Genomic DNA, 19,859 nt, shown 5'->3' on the forward strand with positions numbered 1-19,859 from the left:
TAAAAAAAAATAAAGTTAGATTATCATTACTTATTATAGATATTATTTTGATCCATACTTAATATTACGGAAACTGTTTTCATAAATTTACCTCTCACATTGCAAGACTACATGTAAATTAATTGAAGCAAATATAGAAACTTTACAATACAAACAAAGATAGGCAACCAGAATCTGTTTCTGATTTTAATACAAATATTGAGTGATTCACATTCAAAACCTAGAAGTCAGGATATGTCTGAATGCCAGGGCTTCAAAATCAAGACAATTCTGTAAAGTAAAAAAGTTAATAAACTATTAGAACAAAGCTGAAATTAGAAGCTTACATGCTTTAATTAATTTCTAAGAAGAATTTATTTGATCTGTGGCAAAAGCAGATCAGTATTTGTAAATGCTAGACTTATACCACTACTTGTAGCACACTCACATTTTTTTTTTCTGTCAGTGGACCATATATTTGCAAAGCCAAGTTTATCTAGGTTGTTTCCTTTTTTTTTTTTACTGATAAAAATAACTTGAGAAGGCCCATACCAAATGGTGTCAGTTTTTCTTTTCTTCCTATGCTTGAGGCCCTCTTGTCTAATGGATTGAATTGGAATGTATCAGTTAATAAGGTTCATCTTCAGTTGTGACCTACTGATTCAGCTTGCTAGCACGGCACTAAGGAGTGAATGGTGTTAAAAGAAGCTGCAGGCAGAGGGTTTGGCCCTGTTCCTAGTAAGGGAATTCGATACATTTTTTGCTGAACTCTCAGGTAAAAGACACCTGAGCATAGAATTGGAAAGAGCAAGTTATCTAGATCGGGCTTCTCAGACTTCAAAGAGCTATGAATCTTCACCTCAGGATCTTATTAAAATGCAAATTCTGGGGGCTGGCCCAGAGGTGCAGTGGTTAAGTTCCCACATTCCGTTTCAGTGGCCTAGGATTCACCAGTTTCTATCCCAGGTGCGGACATGGCACTGCTTGGTAAGCCATGCTGTGGCAGGCATCCCACATATAAAGTAGAGGAAGATGGGCACGGATGTTAGCTCAGGGCCAGTCTTCCTCAGCAAAAAGAGGAGAATTGGTAGCAGATGTTAGCTCAGGGCTAATCTTCCTCAAAAAAAAAAAAATTCTGATAGTGGCAGCCAGTGGCTGGCAGGTGACAGGAAAGGGGAGTTGTTTAATGGGCAGAGAGTTTCAGTTTTGCAAGATGAAGAGTTTTGGAGATTGGTTGCACAGTAATGTGAATGTACTTAACACTACTGTACTGTACACTTAAAATTGGTAAAGATGGTAAATTTTGTTAGGTGTATTTTACCACAATTTAAAAAAAATTCTCTGACAGCCCTAAAGGGAGGAGCTGCTAAGTGGGTTCTGTGTTCCTGAATGGAATCCTTCCTGTTCTGTGACTGTCGAGGCCCCATCCCCACCAACACACACAATATTTGACCATAGTGAGAGAAAGAAAGAAACTTTTGTTTCTGAAACCGAAAAAAAGGATTCTGATTCAGTTGGTTTGGGTCTGGAATTCTGCATTTCTCACAAGTTCCTAGGTGATACCATCGTGGCTGGTGCACAGGCTATACTTAGAGTAGGAAGGCTCTCGATAGCTGGGCTGCAGAGGAACTGTCCGGGAGCGTGTTGGTGCTCCAGTCCGGTACTCTATACTGTTTCACCCACTAGTCCCCTAAAACAAGGAGTTTGCCTTTCACACGTTGCTTTTTAACACACGTTGGTAGATAATTACAATGTGGCAATAAACTGCAGTTGGACAAGTTAGACGAGCTGAGATGGCTAAGGGTAGCTTCACATTATGCAAGTTCATTCACAAAATCACCGTCTAAATTACTGCAGAGAATAAAATTTTCTTCGTATATCATGTTCACAAAGCACAGTTGATTAAGAATTAAGAAAGGAAATGAGTCAAATCAATTATTAAGCTGGCTTTTCCAGCTCAGAAAACTTTTGTCAAATTCATACATGAAAAACTTTCATGAGCATAAGTAAAATTCTATAAAGTAATATATGTGTCCAAAAGGTTAAAAATTTATTCTCATTGTTTGAAAATATTTGTATTGAAAGAGATCGTTTTCTCCCAGCAGTTTATGGTGGGCCCTTGTTGAATCCACTCTTTATTCACTGTTCTATCCCTTAAGCAAGCCGATATACCCTGGTTTTCTTCGGGAAAACATTGTTAACATACAGGAAATTGGGAATTATGTATAGCTAAAGAGGTTATAAACTCAACAAAAGTCTGTGGAATATAATTACTTAAATAGTTACCACTGTCTTGAGTCCCAAAATGCTAGGATGGGGCCAGGGCCTTCATGGTCGCCTGAACTTCAGCAGCGGGCTGAAGCCCCACACAGGTGAGTGTCTAGCAAGTAGTATTTTCCGATCCTTTAAGATTCTGCTTCAACCAGTTTGGGCTGTTGGCACTGTACCTTTGCTTCTGGTAAACATGGTCCAAACACCTCCAACAAAAGTCTCTCTTCTTTCACTGCTTTTTCAAAGTCTGCAAAAGATATCTTGCCATCATTGTCATAATCCTAGGGAGGAAGATGATTTCTTGGTAAACGATAGGGTAGTTTTTAGTTTTGCATGGAAAATGACTGTCTAGAATAAAAGGTTTTACCAAGTAAAACTGTGAGTACATACTTCTGTAAGTACTACTTACATAAATCAAAAGGTACTTATTTATGGAGGCCACTTATTTTATTCCTATTAATCTAATAGGCATACCTGGTATTATGGACTGAATATTTGTGTCCCCACTCCCGATTCATATGTTAAACTCTAACCGCAGTGTGATGGTATTTGGAGGTGGGGGACTTTGGGAGGTAATTAGGTTTAGATGAGGTCATGAAGGTGAGGCCCCTATCATGCAATTAGTGCCATTCTAAGTAGAGAAAGAGAGACCAGAACTTTGTCTCTCTGCCATGTGAGAACACATTGAGGAGGCGGCTGTCTGAAAGCCAGGAAAAGAGCCCCTCCTCAGGGAAGTGAATCTGCTGTCACCTTGACCTTGGACTTTCCCGTCTCCAGAATTGTGAGTAATAAATTTCTGTGGTTTAAGCCACCCAGTCTATGGTATTTTGTTATAGCAGCCCAAGCAGACTAAGACACCTGAGTTACCTTAGCTAGAGAAAATGCAGCCCTGTACCTAAAGGACTTGGACTGTAATTGGGGAAATAAGACAAAAAATCAGAGGAGGCCCATTATTACATTGCCACATTTGTGACAAAATAAGGGCAAAGATTTTCAAGCATAATTTTCAGTAACAGAACTTGTTCCTCAAAAGATCTCGTATTTGGGAGCCCAACATGGAAAAAGGATAAAAGTGAAGTCGTTCAGTTAAGGAGCAAGGTACTGGGAGTTAGGACAGTAACACTTCAAGATGGACCAGGGTCACGAGGAGAAGCTTGCAGACCACTGCTGGGCCTTGAAGGATGGTTGGGATCCAGATAGGTGGAAAGGTGTGAGGAGGAAATGCAGAAGAATGGCCTAACCTGAATTCTGACAGTAAGCAGGAGTGCAAGTCAGGAAGAAGACCTGCCAGGGGTGGAGCATTCATGACAGGGACCATGGAAGGTTAAGTAAATCATGGGGGGAGCATGTCTGCAGATTATGAATGCCTTTAACTATTTAATTGAATTTGGATTGGATTGGATGAGTCCTTGTGTCTTCACTGCTGAGCATAATTAAATAGGGCTGCTGAGGGTCTATTTTGAGAAAGGTTTGAATAATTTTCAGAAAAATGTTCACTCCATAACATCTCCTTTCAAAAAAAGAAGGAGGTGGGGTTGGTGCTGTCTCTCAAGAAGTCTACCCTCAGCCCTAGCAGCGGCTAGTGAGAGTATTTCTAATGGAAGAAGATATTCTGGAGTCTGTGTTAGCTGAGTCTGAGACTCGGCAGCCCTATCATCTGCTTCTTTCCTGAACTAAAGAGTAATAGGGGTGAACTGCCCCCAGGCTGCCTTAGAGTCACAAAGCTTCACTGGTGGCCAGTTTAGTGTCATAGTAAGAAAAGGAGAGTTCACCATGTCCATAATAAAGATACATTATTGGTTTTATTGAAAGATGAATTCTGCACCCCATTTTCTAGTGTGACCTTAGGTAAACCCATCTGCACTTCAGTTTTCTGATTTGCAAAATGGAATAACTTTTACTTCAGAGGTTGTTTTGAGGATAAAATGAGTTTGTATATTAAAGTTCTGCGAAGGGCAGGGCATATGAAAGCACTCTTTAAGGGCCAACTATCATTATTATGTTATTTTGTCATAATGAGTGTTTAGATGGATTGGAGGGTTAAGGTCATGAAGACGAACTACAGTAGCATCAAATTTTACGTGAATCTGCTCCTCCCCTAATTAATGAGTTTTTACTTATAGTAAAATATTTTAAAATAAAATTAAATTCATTTTGTATAGTGATCATTTCATCACTCAGCCATTCCATAAATATTTATTGAGCACCCACAATCAGCCAGGCACAGTACTAGGCAGTGGATAGAGCAGAGAAACTCCTGCTCTCGTAAAGTTTACATTCATTACAGAGGGAAAGAAATCATTTCTTCCTCATTAGCTTTAATCCATATCCACTTGATTGGATATAATGAATTATAGTTTTTCATTCTTACCATTTTCTTCAGTGTTATGTCTACCAACTCTTTTATTCCTTCATCAGTCTCTTCTTCAGATGACGGTTGGTGTAGACTGTTCTTCAACATGTCAAATATTTCCTCTCGAGAAATGTAACCATCACCATTCAGATAATAGACTTCAAAACAGACTTTTCAAAGCATAAGAAGTTTAAAGACTTGGTTAAGTTAAAATGTCATCAGTCTTCTCCTTAGTTATTTCAATATATAACAAAAAAAGATAAAAACACGGGGCTGGCCCAGTGGCACAGCGGTGAAGTTCACACGTTCCGCTTCTCGGCGGCCAGGGGTTCACCGGTTCGGATCCTGGGTGCGGACGTGGCAAAAGCCATGCTGTGGTAGGCGTCCCACATATAAAAAAAAGAGGAAGATGGGCATGGATGTTTGCTCAGGGCCAGTCTCCCTCAGCGAAAAGAGAAGGATTGGCAGTAGTTAGCTCAGGGCTAATCTTCCTCAAAAATAAATGAATAAATAAATAAAAACAAATTATACAAGCTACAATTATTGGTCTATATGGTAGAGACAATTTAAAATAAAGCACCCTTTATTATATTTCTTTCCACAAGATTAAGTACCCCTTTGGATGTGAAAAGATAGACTTATAGTTTCTGGATTTTGAAACTGAGGGTTTAAAAATGTTATGAAGCTGCAATAAAGGGGATACATATTTTTTAAACCTTTCATCATACAATTCATATATACACATACATATATATGTGTTTGATTATCTCAGTATTATGATTCTCTTCTTACATAGAGTACAAAAACTAAGTACACACTTGACTATGTCACTGACAAAGAGCATTTTTTAATATATTTGGGTAGTGAGTCTGTCATCTCCTTGGGGCCTGCCCATCTGCACTATCCAAAATGCTCTCTCTCTTCCTGGAGAGGGACTTCCATCTCACTGTGTAAGCATTACGACAGTTCACTCATTCATCCCACAAATGACCTTCCTCGGGTCCTGGGAATACAGCAGTGAAAGAGCTCTTGTGGAGCTCTTTGTAATCTACTTAAACGTTTTAGTAAAAGCACTAGAACCAGGTATAAACCTCCGGAGTATCAGATTAGCTGTATTTTTATTGAGTTTCTCCAGTCTATAGCACACATATGAGTTTGCATCACAACCCTACTAAAAGAAGTATTTTCCCCAAATTAACACATCTTGATATGTCTATGAAACATTTTTAGGAACTGGGATTAGAAGAGGAAAATCTTTTGATAGTGTGATAGTGTGATGCTGTTCAGTAACATGCAGCTGCGTTCAGTGTCATGACCATTTTCACCAAGTATTAGGATTACCATAAGAATTTACATCCATAAAACTGAGCTTTTTAACTTCTCAGTGAGACTTCTGTATAAGAAAGCTGCAACAAACTTAGAGGGCAATGTATTTAAATGTTATCCTGTGAAAAATTAGACCGGAGAAAAGTTAAGGGAAAAACCACATAGTGTATGTCAATGATACCTTAATTTAAAAAAATCAAAGAGAAAAAAACACAAAGAAACAAAGTCACAAATGTCAGAGAAAGTTGGTGATTTTTTAAAATGTTGCTATGGTTTTAAAAACATGTATTTAACTTAGGGATATTCTTTTGAATATCCCAAATCCGAATTCAAGTGGAAGGACAAAAAGGAATTAAAATATGCTTACTTACTCAGAACTCTGCAGTCTTTTCTTAAGCAATTTGACACTTTAAGCAATTTGATCCCTTGAAAACTGCTATTTAAAATTGTTCCTATTCTCTTTCTAGGGTTCCTCACCCCAAATCCTGGCACCAGAGGTGCAAAACATAGAAAATATATATCACACCAATGGTACAGGTGGAGTGAGAGGCCAGAGCTATTTCTAGGCAAAATTGTGACTTGGAAGATTTTTGTCTTTGGAATTCCTAACGTTCCTTTTCTATAGAAAGCTCCCTCTTCAATCCTCCTCCCTTTGGGCCTTCAGTGTCCTCAACCTTCTTCCCTCCTCTACACTAACTCTAACACTACAGTATTGATGTCTGGTGGTTAATGTGTGTTTTACCTTATTTTGTGTCAATTCCTCACATTTTCTTTGATGAAAAGACAAGGAATGGCCCCAGTGTGACCTAAACGCTCCCCCATATCAAGGCCCATTTCCTGCTGAGCCCAGAGGCAGCCTCAGAAACCTCAGCCTTGCCAGCTGAATAGAGTTGGCACCAGCCCTGATGCTTGGCTGCTGTTCTTAGTCTGGGCCTTAAGCCGAAGACCCACCCTGGTGATATTTGGACATTACAGAAGCAGTGAAGGAGGTATTTGGGGACCCTGGGGCTGGGGACTCGCCTATGAAATAGGCCACCCATTTCTTTTCTTTTTTAAGCTGTCACGAACTATTTTTGCAAGGTTGCTGTAGAGAACACTGATTTTATATTTTTAAAAAATATTTAAGCATTCACTAAATACAAAATTGACAATATATATTACTAAGTCAGTAATCACATATAGAAATCTTACACTTCAGCCTTTCTTCAAAAGTCCCTCGAAGAAAAACCGATAATCCTTTAACCCATTCTTTTACATTTATGCAGTTATCATTGTCTTTGTCAAATGCAAAAAATACTGAAAAAAAGAGAAGGTGTAAGTGTATTTTACAGCTATTTTATAATTCAAAAGTATGTATGTAGGAATAGATTTTTTAAAAACCTTTCCTCCCAAATTGAGAGGAAAATAAGGTTTTGGCACGATCTTCCTTGAAAGAGTCAAAATTACTAGAAATACATTTCCCCCAGATTTTCATAGACAGAAAAGAGTCATTCTCCTCTATGATCAATGATGAGCTTCACTTGTGATGCTTGTACAGTTGCTATGAGCCAAGAAGACCAACAGTGGAGCTAATCAATGTGACAATTTTTATTCTAAAAAGAGTGGCAAAATTTTGTTCTAATGAGTTTGTAGGGGCCAGCCTGGTTTGCCGCAGTGGTTAAATCCGCACGTTCTGCTTTGGCGGCCTGAGGTTCATTGTTTCAGATCCCAGGTGTGGACCTACACACCACTTATCAAGCCATGCTGTGGCAGGCATCCCACATATAAAATAGAGGAAGATGGGCATGGATGTTAGCTCAGGGCTAATCTTCCTCAGCAAAAAGAGGAGGATTGGCGGCAGATGTTAGCTCAGGGCTAATCTTCCTCAAAAAAAAAAAAAAGTTTGTACAATATGTAAAGAGAAATTACTAAAGTAACACATTGTTTTAAAACTTACCAATGAAATCTTAGTACTATCCTATAGAAAATAAGATATTATTGACTCAGGGGTGATGGATATGTTAATTATTTTGATTATGGCTAAGGTTTCAAGGGTGTATACATATGTCAAAACTTATCAAATTGAACACTAAAAAATCTGTTAGTGAAATTCAATGGATCACATTAAATAATTTCCTATTTTTAAATATATGATCTTTGATTTTTTCAGTACAATGAGTAATTATCATTTTTTGTACTGATACATTCTTCATTTTTTATGAGGAAAAAGATCTAATAATTTAATAATTTACATGTCTACAGCATATGAATCCAAAGACACCATGATTAAAAGCCATATGCTTATCCTTTACAAAAACAATACTGCTAACTTATTTAGTTCATTACTAGTTCTCTCTCAAAGTGGTACAACTATGAGACAGGAAATTCTGAGTGAGTTTATATGAAAAACCATCCTCACAATCAAATCAACTACTATTTTATATTGATAGCACTACCAGAATTATGTCTTTCTAGTTTGGTATTAAAAAATTCAAAGTCTTTGATGAAAATTGAACATAGATGTACGTATTTGTCATATATTAACATATTTCCCATCTCAGCTTGGCCCATTTCAGCTTCTTATGACTTCTTACCCCTATTCATTAGTACATCATCAGTCATTCCAAATATGCTGTACAGGATCCCTCGAAACGCATTACGATCTAGTCCAACGTTATCAAGTCTGACATCAGCTCTTCCCACCAACTTGTGAAAAAGTCTTATGAGACACTCTACTTCACTTTTTTTGACTGTAAAATGAAAATACAAATAAATACAACTTAGATTTAATCATTGAGTTCTCCAAACCAATTAAAAATATTTTACTAAGCAGCTATTTTGTTCCTATGATGCTAGATGCTCTAGTGATTAAAAAAAGTATGATATGTACTTGTTACTTAAGAGCTTACACAATTAAGATGGGCCTTACTCAGAAGTCTCATTAGACAATATATAAATGATAAATTATGTACTCACCACTATAGACATGTGAAGAAAGAGAAATCAGTATGGGAAAGAGGAGTTGGGCCATTTTCATGGCAGCAGAGTGAACTGGGCCTTGAAAGATGCACAGTATTTATATAGGAAGGAATGTGTTGGGGGTGGTAAAGAAGTGGAGAATTCCAGGAGGAGGGAATAACATGAGTAAAGGAAAGAGGTAGAAGTGGAAATGAGCACAGCAAGTTGGGAAGAAGTGAAAAACAAGATTGAAGAGAATGAACTGGTGGTAGAGGCCTTGAATGCCTGGTTAGAGGATTAACATTTGTTTTACTAGAACAGTGTTTCTCATGGTGTCATCTATAGACCATCTGTATGAGAACCAATGCCCTCTCCATTGCTTGTTAAATATGCAGATTACTGGGACTTGCCCCAGACCTACCAAGTCAGAATTGCTAACAGCAGGTCCAGAAATTAGCTTCTAGATAAGAGCTCGGTTGACTCTTCTATGCTCTAAGGGTTGAGAAGTGGTTTAGGAAAATTCATCTGGCAAAGTAGAATTGAAGTAGAAAACTGGAAGCATAGAAGCCGGCTTGGAGTGATAGGACTTTGGCTAGGGAGGTGGAAATGAGATCAGAAAGTGGGAAGGGAGCCTGAGATGCTGCAGAAAAGCAGTAGGACTTTAGGACTGATTTTCAAACTGAAACTTTTTAATATTCATATACCTGGATCTCATTCCAGACTTGGTAAACTAATGGTAGTTTTAAGAAGTGCACAGATAATTCTAATGCACCTTGAGGACTGAGAACTAAGGGATTAGACTTAGTGGGTTGGAGATACTAGACAAACATCTGGGTTTCATTTCTGTTTCTTATCCTATTAAATATCTGAGAGACTTAGACAAGTCAGAGAGCTTCTTTATGCCTCAGAGTCCTCACTTATAAAAATTGGGTATTGTCCTAGATGATCTCTGAGACTTTTTCAATGTCTAAAAGTCTAATGCTATGAGTCAGAGACTTTTTGAGAGATCTAGAAAGGTCAGGATGGAAAGCTAGTTACTATTTTTCGTTTTCTCTTGCTTTTCATCATTCACTTTTTTTTTTTTTTAAAGTTTGGCACCTGAGCTAACATCTGTTGCCAATCTCTTTTTTTTTCTTCTTCTCCCTAAAGCCCCCCAGTACAGGGGCCAGCCTGGTGGCACAGCAGTTAAGTGCACACATTCCGCTTCAGCAGCTCCTGGGTTCGCTGATTTGGATCCAAGGTGTGGACATGGTGCCGCTTGACATGGCATGCTGTGGTAGGCATCCCACATATAAAGTGGAGGAAGATAGGCATGGATGTTAGCTCAGGGCCAGTCTTCCTCAGCAAAAAGAGGAGGATTGGCAGCAGTTAGCTCCAGGCTAATCTTCCTCAAAAAAATAAAATAAAATAAAAATAAAGCCCCTCAGTACATAGTTGTATATTCTAGTTGTAGGCCCTTCTGGCTGTGCTATGTGGGAAGCCACCACAGCATGGCTTGCTGAGCAGTGCCAGGTCTGCAACCAGGATCCAAGCTGGTGAAACCCTGGGACATCAAAGTGGAGCCTGCGAACTTAACCACTTGGCCGTGGGGCCGGCCTTTTTTTCGTGTGAGGAAGGTAAGGAGAAATAAATAATTATAGATGCTGTCTTTGAGGTGATTTCAGGCTCCCAAATGAAATCAATAACAACACATAGCAAATATGCAGGTTACAACATTAGTGTTTCTACTGTGGTCAGAAGAATGATTTGATTTTTAGGGTAATGATTGATAAATCTAAAGAATAAGCAATTACATAGGTATGTAATAATACTATTTTATAAACTGAATTAGATCCTCAGGCTTCACAGTGTAATTATAAGCCATGAAATACAATGTAAAGGTCATTTTTATCTATCCAATAAGCATTTATTAAGGGCCTCTCATGAACCAGGCAATAACTACACCATGGTTCCTGCCCTCAAATTTGTTACACTTTTTTCAAGAGATAAAGAAGTGCAATAAAGTACTACAAGCACTATGATTGATAGTGTTTGGCAGTGACCCAAAGGGAGGAATAATGAGTTGGGGGAGGTGCTAAGAGATTAAGAAGGGTCTCAGGGAGAAAGTGCCTAAGGCCTACAAAAGGAGTAAGCATTTGCCAGAGGAAGCAGCTTGAAGGTATAGAAGCATGCTCTGAGAGCTGTAGACAGCTTGGTGTGCCCAGGTGGCAGAAACTGTTTGACTTTCCATTGGGGAGCTTAATGGAAGTTTTGGCTGATAAGTTAACAGGATCAGATTTGCATTTAGGGACAATCACTTTGGCAGTAGATTTTTTTCTTTTTAAGATTTTTTTTTTCCTTCCCAAAGCCCCTCAGCACACAGTTGCACATTCTTGGTTGTGGGTCCTTCTAGTTGTGGCATGTGGGACGCTGCCTCAGCATGGCCCGATGAGCGGTGCCATGTCTGCGCCCAGGATCTGAACCGGCGAAACCCTGGACCTCAGCAGCCTAGTGTGCGCACTTAACCACTCGGCCACGGGGCCCGCCCCATGGCAGTAGCTTCTTGAAACTACCTTCTGAATGGTGAATCCAGATGCGACAGGTTGTATTTTCCCACAGATAACTTAACAATTTATTCCATCCCATATGCTCCTTACAACGTGACTTTGATACTCCTCCCTTAGAGAAATGAGGTCTAAGTCTCCTTCTTCTGAAGCTAGGGAGATTTCTGTAACCGTTTCAACCCAAGAGAGTACAGTGGAAATGAAGTGATGCTGCTTTTCAAGACTAGGTCACAGAAGGGGATGCAGCTGCTTTGAAGAAAACATCTGCAGTCTTTTTTTGGGATATGAAGAAAAAGGAAGCTCAGGTGTGGACGTGTACGGAATGCATAGTATATTAATGCTTGCCTGATAAGTAGTCCAGCTCAACTCTGATGGAGAATTATCATCTGAGTGGAAATGTTAGTACCAACATAGTGTGAAAACGAACCCCTGAACAAAATGAGGTTTAAGAGTCAGGAGCTGCTCCAAGGCAAATATTGACAAGTCATCCAAAGAAGCAATCGAGGATTTTTGACACAATCTTCAGCAGGTAATAATTTAACTTTTTCTGAGTTTTATCCATGTAACTCAGATTTCATTGTATCTAAAAACCTTACACATGTGGTTAAGGAACCATTGTAAATGATATTTGAGAAATCGTGGGTAATGAGAATGGTGTTGAGATGCTAGAGAATGGCCTGTTATTAATTAAACTTTTTAGTTTGGAATAATTTTAGATTTACCTAAGAGATGCAATGCTAGTAGAGTTCCCATAAACTCTTCACTTTCTCTCTAATGTTAGCATCTTACACAACTATGGAACATTCGTTGAAACTAATACACTAACATTGGCACATTATTAACTAAACCACAGATTTTACCAGTTTTTCCATTAATGTCTTTTTTTTTCGTTCCAGGATCCAATCCAGGAAACATTTTGTTTCCTTCAATCTGTGATAGTTCTCTGTTTCCTTGCTTTTCATGACCTTGTTTTTATTTTGCAGAATGTTCCTCAATTTAGGTGTCTAACATTTTTCTCTTGATTAGACTGTGACTATGTTTTAGGGAAGAATACCACAGAGATAAAGTGCTGTTCTCTTCACATATCAGGGATATATACTAACATGATGTCTCACTGCTGATGATAACCCCAATCCCTTGGTTAAGCTAGTATACAAGTTTCTCCACTGTTGTTAACTATTTTTCCTTTCCACCATCTATCCAGCCTCTCAAGCAAAAGAGAATTACGTTTGTTGGGAAGGGGTATCTCTACCATTATTTGGAATTCTTCTGTAAAGATTTGTCTCCTTTCCACTTATGTATTCATTTATATCAATATGGAGTCAAACATATTTATTTTATACCAATACTGTTATTTTCTTGCTCAAATTGTTCCAGCTCTGGCCACTGGGAGTTTTCAAGTTGGCTCCTATATTTTTCACATATCCCCATCATTTGTTTTTTCAACACTTCCCTGCTTTCTTACTTGCCAGACTCACATTGCATTACCCTTGTACAAAATAATAGAAAAAATACAGTAAGGCACTGCTTAATGATGTCTCAATGACAGACTGCACATACAATGGTGGTCCCATAAGATTAGCACCGTATAGCCCAGGTGTGTAGTAGGCTACATCATCTAGATTGTCTAAATATACTCTATGATCACGGCAACAAAATTGCCTAATGATGTATTTCTCAGAATATATCCCCATTGTTAAGCGACACATGGCTATATTGGTCTCTGCCTCTGCTTCCTGGCAGAGTGCCTAATACCCTTGCACTTTCCTAAGTGATACAAGCACTTGGAGCATCTTCTGTCCTACTTGGTCTTCGACTCGGTTTCCCAACACCGAGCTCCCAAAATCCCTTAGAAATGTCTTTTGTTCTAACGAGCTGACTGTTGGCGGCTCCCGCATGGTCACCAGAAAGAAAAAGCATCGAACAGCTTGGAACTTTCAGCCTCCCAGCCCCCCATACTCCGGAGAGTGACTGGAAATTGAGTTAATGATCTATCATGCATATGTGATGAAGCCTCCATAAAAACCCCCAAAGTATGGGGTTTGGGGAGCTTTTAGGCTGGTGAACACAAAAAAGTGCTGGGAGAGAGCAGAGAAGCTCCACGTCTCTTCCCACATAGCTTGCCCTAGGCATCTCTTTGCTCTCTCTGATTATATCCTTTTATACCAAATCAGTAACCCAGTAACAACTGTTTTCCTGAGTTCTGTGAGCTGCTCTAGCAAATGAACTGAACCCAAGGAAGGGGTTGTGGGAACCTCTCTCTGATTTATAACCAGTCAGGCAGAAGCACAGGTGACAACCTGGACTCGTGATTGGCATCTGGAGTGGAGGGCAGTCTTGTGGGACTGAACTCTTAACCTGTGGCATCTGATGCCAGACCAAAGTAGTGTCAGAATTGAGTTAAACTGTAGGACACCCAGCTAGTGTCACAGAGAACTGCTTGTTGGGAAAACCTCTACACTGCTGGTGACCAGAAGTGTGTGTGGTAGTACTATCAGAGTAAAAGACACAAACAAAAGTAGAGTAGGTTTTTCCTTTACGTTCTGTTCTGTTCAGCTATTCAAGGACTTCTGGTTCTTTCTGTTGGAGACTGGTATTTAGAAACCAAGATCTAGGCACTGGGGTGTTACTCATTATAAGCCCCCTCAGCAGACATAGCTGGGAAAATACTAACCTATGTATGCATACATATGAGCCCAGGTTATGTCTCATAAATAAAGCGAAAGCCAAATACTGGACTAGTGGACCTGTAGGTGGTCCTCGGCTAAGTCCCAGAAGAGATTATCAATTGTATTAAAACTTCATTAACACTCAAAGAGGAGCTCATGAATATACAAGGACAAATTAAACTAGATTTAACTTATTTTCTCCTAGTAGGATTGGATCAGAGAAATCTAGTTCAGAAGGTAATTGGATTTTAGCAATGCATCTGACAAAACTCTTATCATTCTTATGTTAATATCTACTCAGTATCCAGTAGTGCCTAACACAATGGCAGGCTCTCAATAAACGTTTGCCAATTAATGATAATCAACCACTTATAAATTGGAGAGGTTAAGAAATATGCTGGATGAGAGTCAGGATCCAAAGTAATCTCTTAATGCCAAAATGATCAGTTGAGTTAACCAAGAAATTATTAGGAATAGTTTTTAAATTCTTCACTTAGCATAAAAAAAGTTTGTTAATCTTATGTAAGTGGAAAAATTATGGCTAAATGACAATGCTTGTGAAATAGACTGGGTCAATTCCCAACTCACTCTCAATAAACCTGGGATTGACATTAGGCTGACAGAACTGAAGTTCCACTTGGAAAAGACAATTTTGGTCAGGAATCTTCAAACTTCAGTGTGTCTAAGAATACGTGGAGTGAACAATCTGGATGCTTGTCTCCACTTTCAGCGATTTTTTCTCCCTAAGGTGGGACCCAGGAATCTGTATTTTCAATACAAACTTTTACATGATTCTGAAGATACGTCTACTATACTATGAATAAGAGGTACAGAGCCAGGATCAACTACAGAATTTGTGGGCCCAATGCAAAATGAAAATGTAGGTCCCTTCTCCAAAAAATTAATTTTCAGTCAGTATTAGCAGAGCGGTAAACTAACTATGGCTATGAGAATGCAGAGGTTGCACGTCCGTGAAGCTCTTTATCACATCCTGAGGTAATTCTCTGCCTCCTCCACTAGATTAAAGATTTGGAAAAGGAAAAGATTTGTGTGACTCTAGAGCAGCACTAATACAACTTTCTGAGATGATGGAAATGTTCTATATTTGTGATGTCCAATTTCGTTGTGTAGCCACAACCCACATGTGGTTACTGAGACCTGAAAAGTGGCTAGAGTGACCAAAACTGAATTTTAAGTTTTACTTAGTTTTAATTTACATTTAAACAGCCACACACAGCTAGTGGTTATCACATTGGACAACGCAGCTCTAGAGAGCAGTACAAACACCAACAGGTAGAAGTTATACTAGCTCTAGAATGTAAAACATTCTAGATCTGTCCGGAAAAAAAGAAAAACAGCTGCTTGGTAAGGTAATGAATTTTCTTTGTGAGGTCACGAGGTAACCAGCTGAGGATCTGAGAGGAGAGTTATGCAGTGGTAGTGGTTTGAACTGAAACAGGCCATGTGTCACATGAGGGTCTAGCAAATTATAAAGGCTCCCTCCCAAGCAGCTCTAAAGCAAAGCCCAGGGAAAACTACTACAACTTTGTTACATGGGACAATTAGAACTTTGCACATGAGGAGAAATAAAAAAAAGATAGTCTCTTCTTGAGAAGAAAAGGCCTGGGCAGCACTAGCTGTTAGTCCTCCCCACTCGCACCCATTAACAATCAAATTCCAGTCAAGAGAGGACCAGCGTCTATCCTGCTATCACCTGGAAAGACCCAAGAACCGAGATGAATCCAAAAAATTTTCATTGTGCACTTACTATGGGACAGCACTATACAGAATGACCATGAGGGTCTATAATGCTGATCAGTAGGATTAATTTGAGAAATCAAGATTATGAGAGTGCAGGCTCTGGCATCAGACTACCTGGGTTCTAGCTCTGCTTCTACCAGAAAAGTCTACTACCAGTGTTAACTTTAGACAAATAACTTCATCGAAAGCTTGGTTTCCTTATCTGAAAATATGGAAAATATCCCCTACCTCATAGGGTTTGTTCCGAGAATTAAAGATGATGACCATAAACCATGTAGCACAGTGTCTCACCAATGAGACACTAAGCTCAATAAACATCAACTGTTAGTAATCTGAGTGTAAAACGTAACCTGATTACACTGGTGAATAGCTATATTTAAGCATTCAGGGCCTGAACTTTCGACCATAACTTAAGAATTAGTAAGTGTGAATAGCTTTGGGAAAAGAAAAGAATGCAACTCATTCCTTTTTTCAAAAATTACTTTGGGGCCGGCCCGGGGGCGCAGCGGTTAAGTTCGCACATTCCACTTCTCGGTGGACCGGGGTTCGCCGGTTCAGATCCTGGGTGCGACACGATACTGCTTGGCAAAAGCCATGCTGTGGTAGGCGTCCCACGTATAAAGTAGAGGAAGATGGGCATGGATGTTAGCTCAGGGCCAGTCTTCCTCAGCAAAAAGAGGATTGGCAGTAGTTAGCTCAGGGCTAATCTTCCTCAAAAAAAAAAAATTCTTTTAAGTATCTTCTTGGTAGAAGACTGTATGGGATATGGTTCTTTTCAAGTATTACACATTCATACCTACGGAGTATTTCAGAGAACTGCTTTCAAATAAATTATGGTATTATACATATGAGTAACAGACATTGATAAAAATAATCTCACTATGATGGGAATAGAAGTTAGACTTTTAAAGTATGTAAAATTTCCTTTTGAATGTTCTAAAACTAAGGCTCTGTTAAGAAAGTAGCATCACCATCCCTGACTTCAAAACACACTACAAAGCTATAATAATCAAAACAGCATGGTACTGGTACAAAAACAGACACACAGATCAATGGAACAGAACTGAAAGCCCTGAAATAAAACTACACATCTACAGACAGGTAACCTTGACAAAGGAGCTAAGAACATATATATAATGGAGAAAGGATCAATAAATGGTGTTGAGAAAACTGGACAGCCACATGCGAAGGAAGGAAAGTAGATCATTCTCTCTCACCATACACAAAGATTAACTCAAAATGGATCAAAGACTTGAAGGTAAGATGTGAAACCTTAAAACTCCTAGAAGAAAACAGAGGTAGTACACTTTTGACATCAGTCTTAGAAGGATCTTTTTGAATACCGTGTCTACTCGAGCAAGGGAAATAAAAGAAAAAGTTAACAAATGGGACTTCATCAGACTAAAGAGCTTCTGCAAGGCAAAGGAAATACGATCAAAACGAAAAGACAACCCACCCAACTGGGAGAAAATATTGGCGAATCATATATCTGACAAGGGGTTAATCTCCAAAATATATGAAGAACTCATACAACTCAACAACAAAACAACTTGATCAAAAAATGGGCAGAGGATATGAACAGACATTTTTCAAAAGAAGATATACAGATGGCCAGAAGGCACATGAAAAGATTTCAACATCACTAATGATCAGGGAGATGCAAATCAAAACTACACTGAGATATCACCTTACACCTGTTACAATGGCTATAATTACCAAGACAAAAACCAACAAATGTTGGAGAGGATGTGGAGAAAAGGGAACCCTCATACACTGCTGGTGGGAATGCCAACTGGTGTAGTCATTATGGAAAACAGTATGGAGATTTCTCAAAAAATTAAAAAAATAGAAATACCATATAACCCAGCTATCCCACTACTGGGTATTTACCCAAAGAATTTCATATCAATGATTCAAAAAGATTTATGCACCCGTACGTTCACTGCAGCATTATTCTTAATAATCAAGACGGGGAAGCAACCCAAGTGCCCATCGACTGATCAACAGATAAAGATGTGATGTACATGTATACAAAAGAATACTACTCAGCCATAAGAAAGCACAAAATCGTCCCATTTGCAACAACATGGACATAACTTGAGGGTATTATATTAAGTGAAAAAGTGAGACACAGAAAGACAAACACTATGATTTCACTCATACATGGAAGATAAATACACAGACAAAGAGAACAGATTAGTGGTTACCAGAGGGGAAGGGAGTTGGGAGGTGGGTGAAAGGAGTAAAGGGGCATATATATATGGTGACTGACAAATAATAATGTACACCTGAAATTCACATTATAAACTATTATAATATATACAAATATAAATGTTTAGATACATAATATACCTATAAGTATATAAAAATATAAATGTTATAAACTATTATGACCTCATTAAAATAAAATAAAAGAGAAAGTAGCAAACGACAGCAAATATTTATTACACTCAACAGTGGCTACACCTGCCAGATGGATTTTAAGGGTCGTATGACAGCAGGATTGGAAAATAGGCCCGAGATGTGCCTGAGCTTAGATCATTTAAAACCCACCTGAACGAAGAGGAAACTGAATTAAGTCTATAGTGAGATTCTCAAATAGGGTGTGCCTAGCCTACCGAGCGCACACAAGGAAAAATGCAAGCGCCCAATAATGAAGCCATAAAAGTTACTTCCTCAAACTTGAAAAACAGATTCTCAGAATTATCCATCAGGCTTGCTTGTGGTTATACCTGAGAAACAGGACTACTTTTTACGGTCTGTCAGGGTAAGAAATCCCACAAACTCCGTTAAGTCAGATTACCTTTACTAAACACTTGTCATGTGCAAAGCGCCACGCTATCTTTTCAACATCTAAATATCTTATGTGTCTCTGTCAACCCCCTGAAGCAGAGCAATCATCCACTGCTATGGGTTTTGTGCCAGAGAACTCAGAGAACTCGTCAAAGCAAACCTTCATGCTTTGAAATCTCTTACTAAATTTTAGACTATAACAACATCAGTTCTTGGTTGGCAGCTAATCCTTTAGCACTTAGGGTGTCATGTGTATTCTCAAGCTACTCTTCCCACATATACAAACAGATTTTAGGACACCTGATGACTAAAACAGTTTTAGCGAAAGTGCAGGGATAATCGTTCACTTACTATTTTTTAAAATGGCCAAAATATTAGATAGAAAATAGAGGAACTCTATTTTTGGGATTACAAAGCATCTGTAAAGTCTAACTAGCACGTATACTGATGTTTCTATTTGAGTGAATGAAGATGTTCAGGCAGTGTTGGTTGTCTGGTCAGTACTTACAGCTCTTGACAGTATTACTGATAGATTCGACCAGTTTCTTCAGAGCCTTTGGGTCCATGTTGAGTGTGGCTTCAACAATTGCAGACTTCTCAGAGAGCCCACATCCAAGCCTGGGCGTGCTGGGTTGCCACTGATTCTACCATTTACTATGCCACAATCAACACAGAACATGACCATGGCAATATTCCAGTGACCAAACAAAGAAGGTTCTCAGGTACAGTCACATGCTGCATAACAATGTTTCACTCAAGAACAGACCACATATACAATGGTGGTCAAATAAGATCAGTACATACAGCCTAGGTATGCAGGAGGCTCTATCATGTACGTTTGTGTAAGTGTTCTCTATGATGTTTGCACAACACATATCCCTGTCATTAAGCAACTCATGACTGTAACTGGCAAAATATGCAACCGACAACAGTTCTTACCACTCAATAGAAATGCAGTGATTTCATCACTCCTATGATCTGAAATATTATAGCAATTCCAACATTTATCTTTTCTTTGCCACTAAACACCACTTAAAGTGGTACTTGATATTACTGCCATTCATATTTCCTCAGCACAAATTCTACAGTTGAAAATGTCTCCCTCCTATTTTTTTATGGAAGTTTTTTTTTTTTTTTTAAGATTTTAATTTTTTTCCTTTCTCTCCCCAAAGCCCCCTGGTACATAGTTGTATATTCTTTGTTGTGGGTCCTTCTAGTTGTGGCATG

General features: G+C 38.8%; 1 protein-coding gene across 2 annotated transcripts; it reads right to left on the reverse strand.

Moving 5' to 3' along the window:
- Nucleotides 1–75: 75 nt before the first annotated feature.
- On the reverse strand, nucleotides 76–19,503 carry LOC103549191 (calaxin-like). Of its 2 annotated transcripts, none has more exons than XM_008517355.2 (6): nucleotides 19,141–19,503; nucleotides 8,503–8,658; nucleotides 7,121–7,225; nucleotides 4,622–4,773; nucleotides 2,427–2,531; nucleotides 76–270 (listed from the first exon to the last, which is right to left on the reverse strand). In XM_008517355.2, the coding sequence occupies exons 1-6, from the start codon at nucleotides 19,196–19,198 to the stop codon at nucleotides 214–216; spliced, it is 633 nt and encodes a 210-aa protein (XP_008515577.1). In that variant the 5' UTR covers nucleotides 19,199–19,503; the 3' UTR covers nucleotides 76–213. The 2 variants fall into 2 exon arrangements, 1 of the variants encoding a protein (XP_008515577.1); XR_011539519.1 differs by having other exon boundaries at nucleotides 174–270; nucleotides 2,266–2,531; nucleotides 19,141–19,337.
- Between the last annotated feature and the right edge of the window lie 356 nt (nucleotides 19,504–19,859).

Source organism: Equus przewalskii, chromosome 4 (assembly GCF_037783145.1).
Source record: "Equus przewalskii isolate Varuska chromosome 4, EquPr2, whole genome shotgun sequence".
Taxonomy (NCBI): domain Eukaryota; kingdom Metazoa; phylum Chordata; class Mammalia; order Perissodactyla; family Equidae; genus Equus; species Equus przewalskii.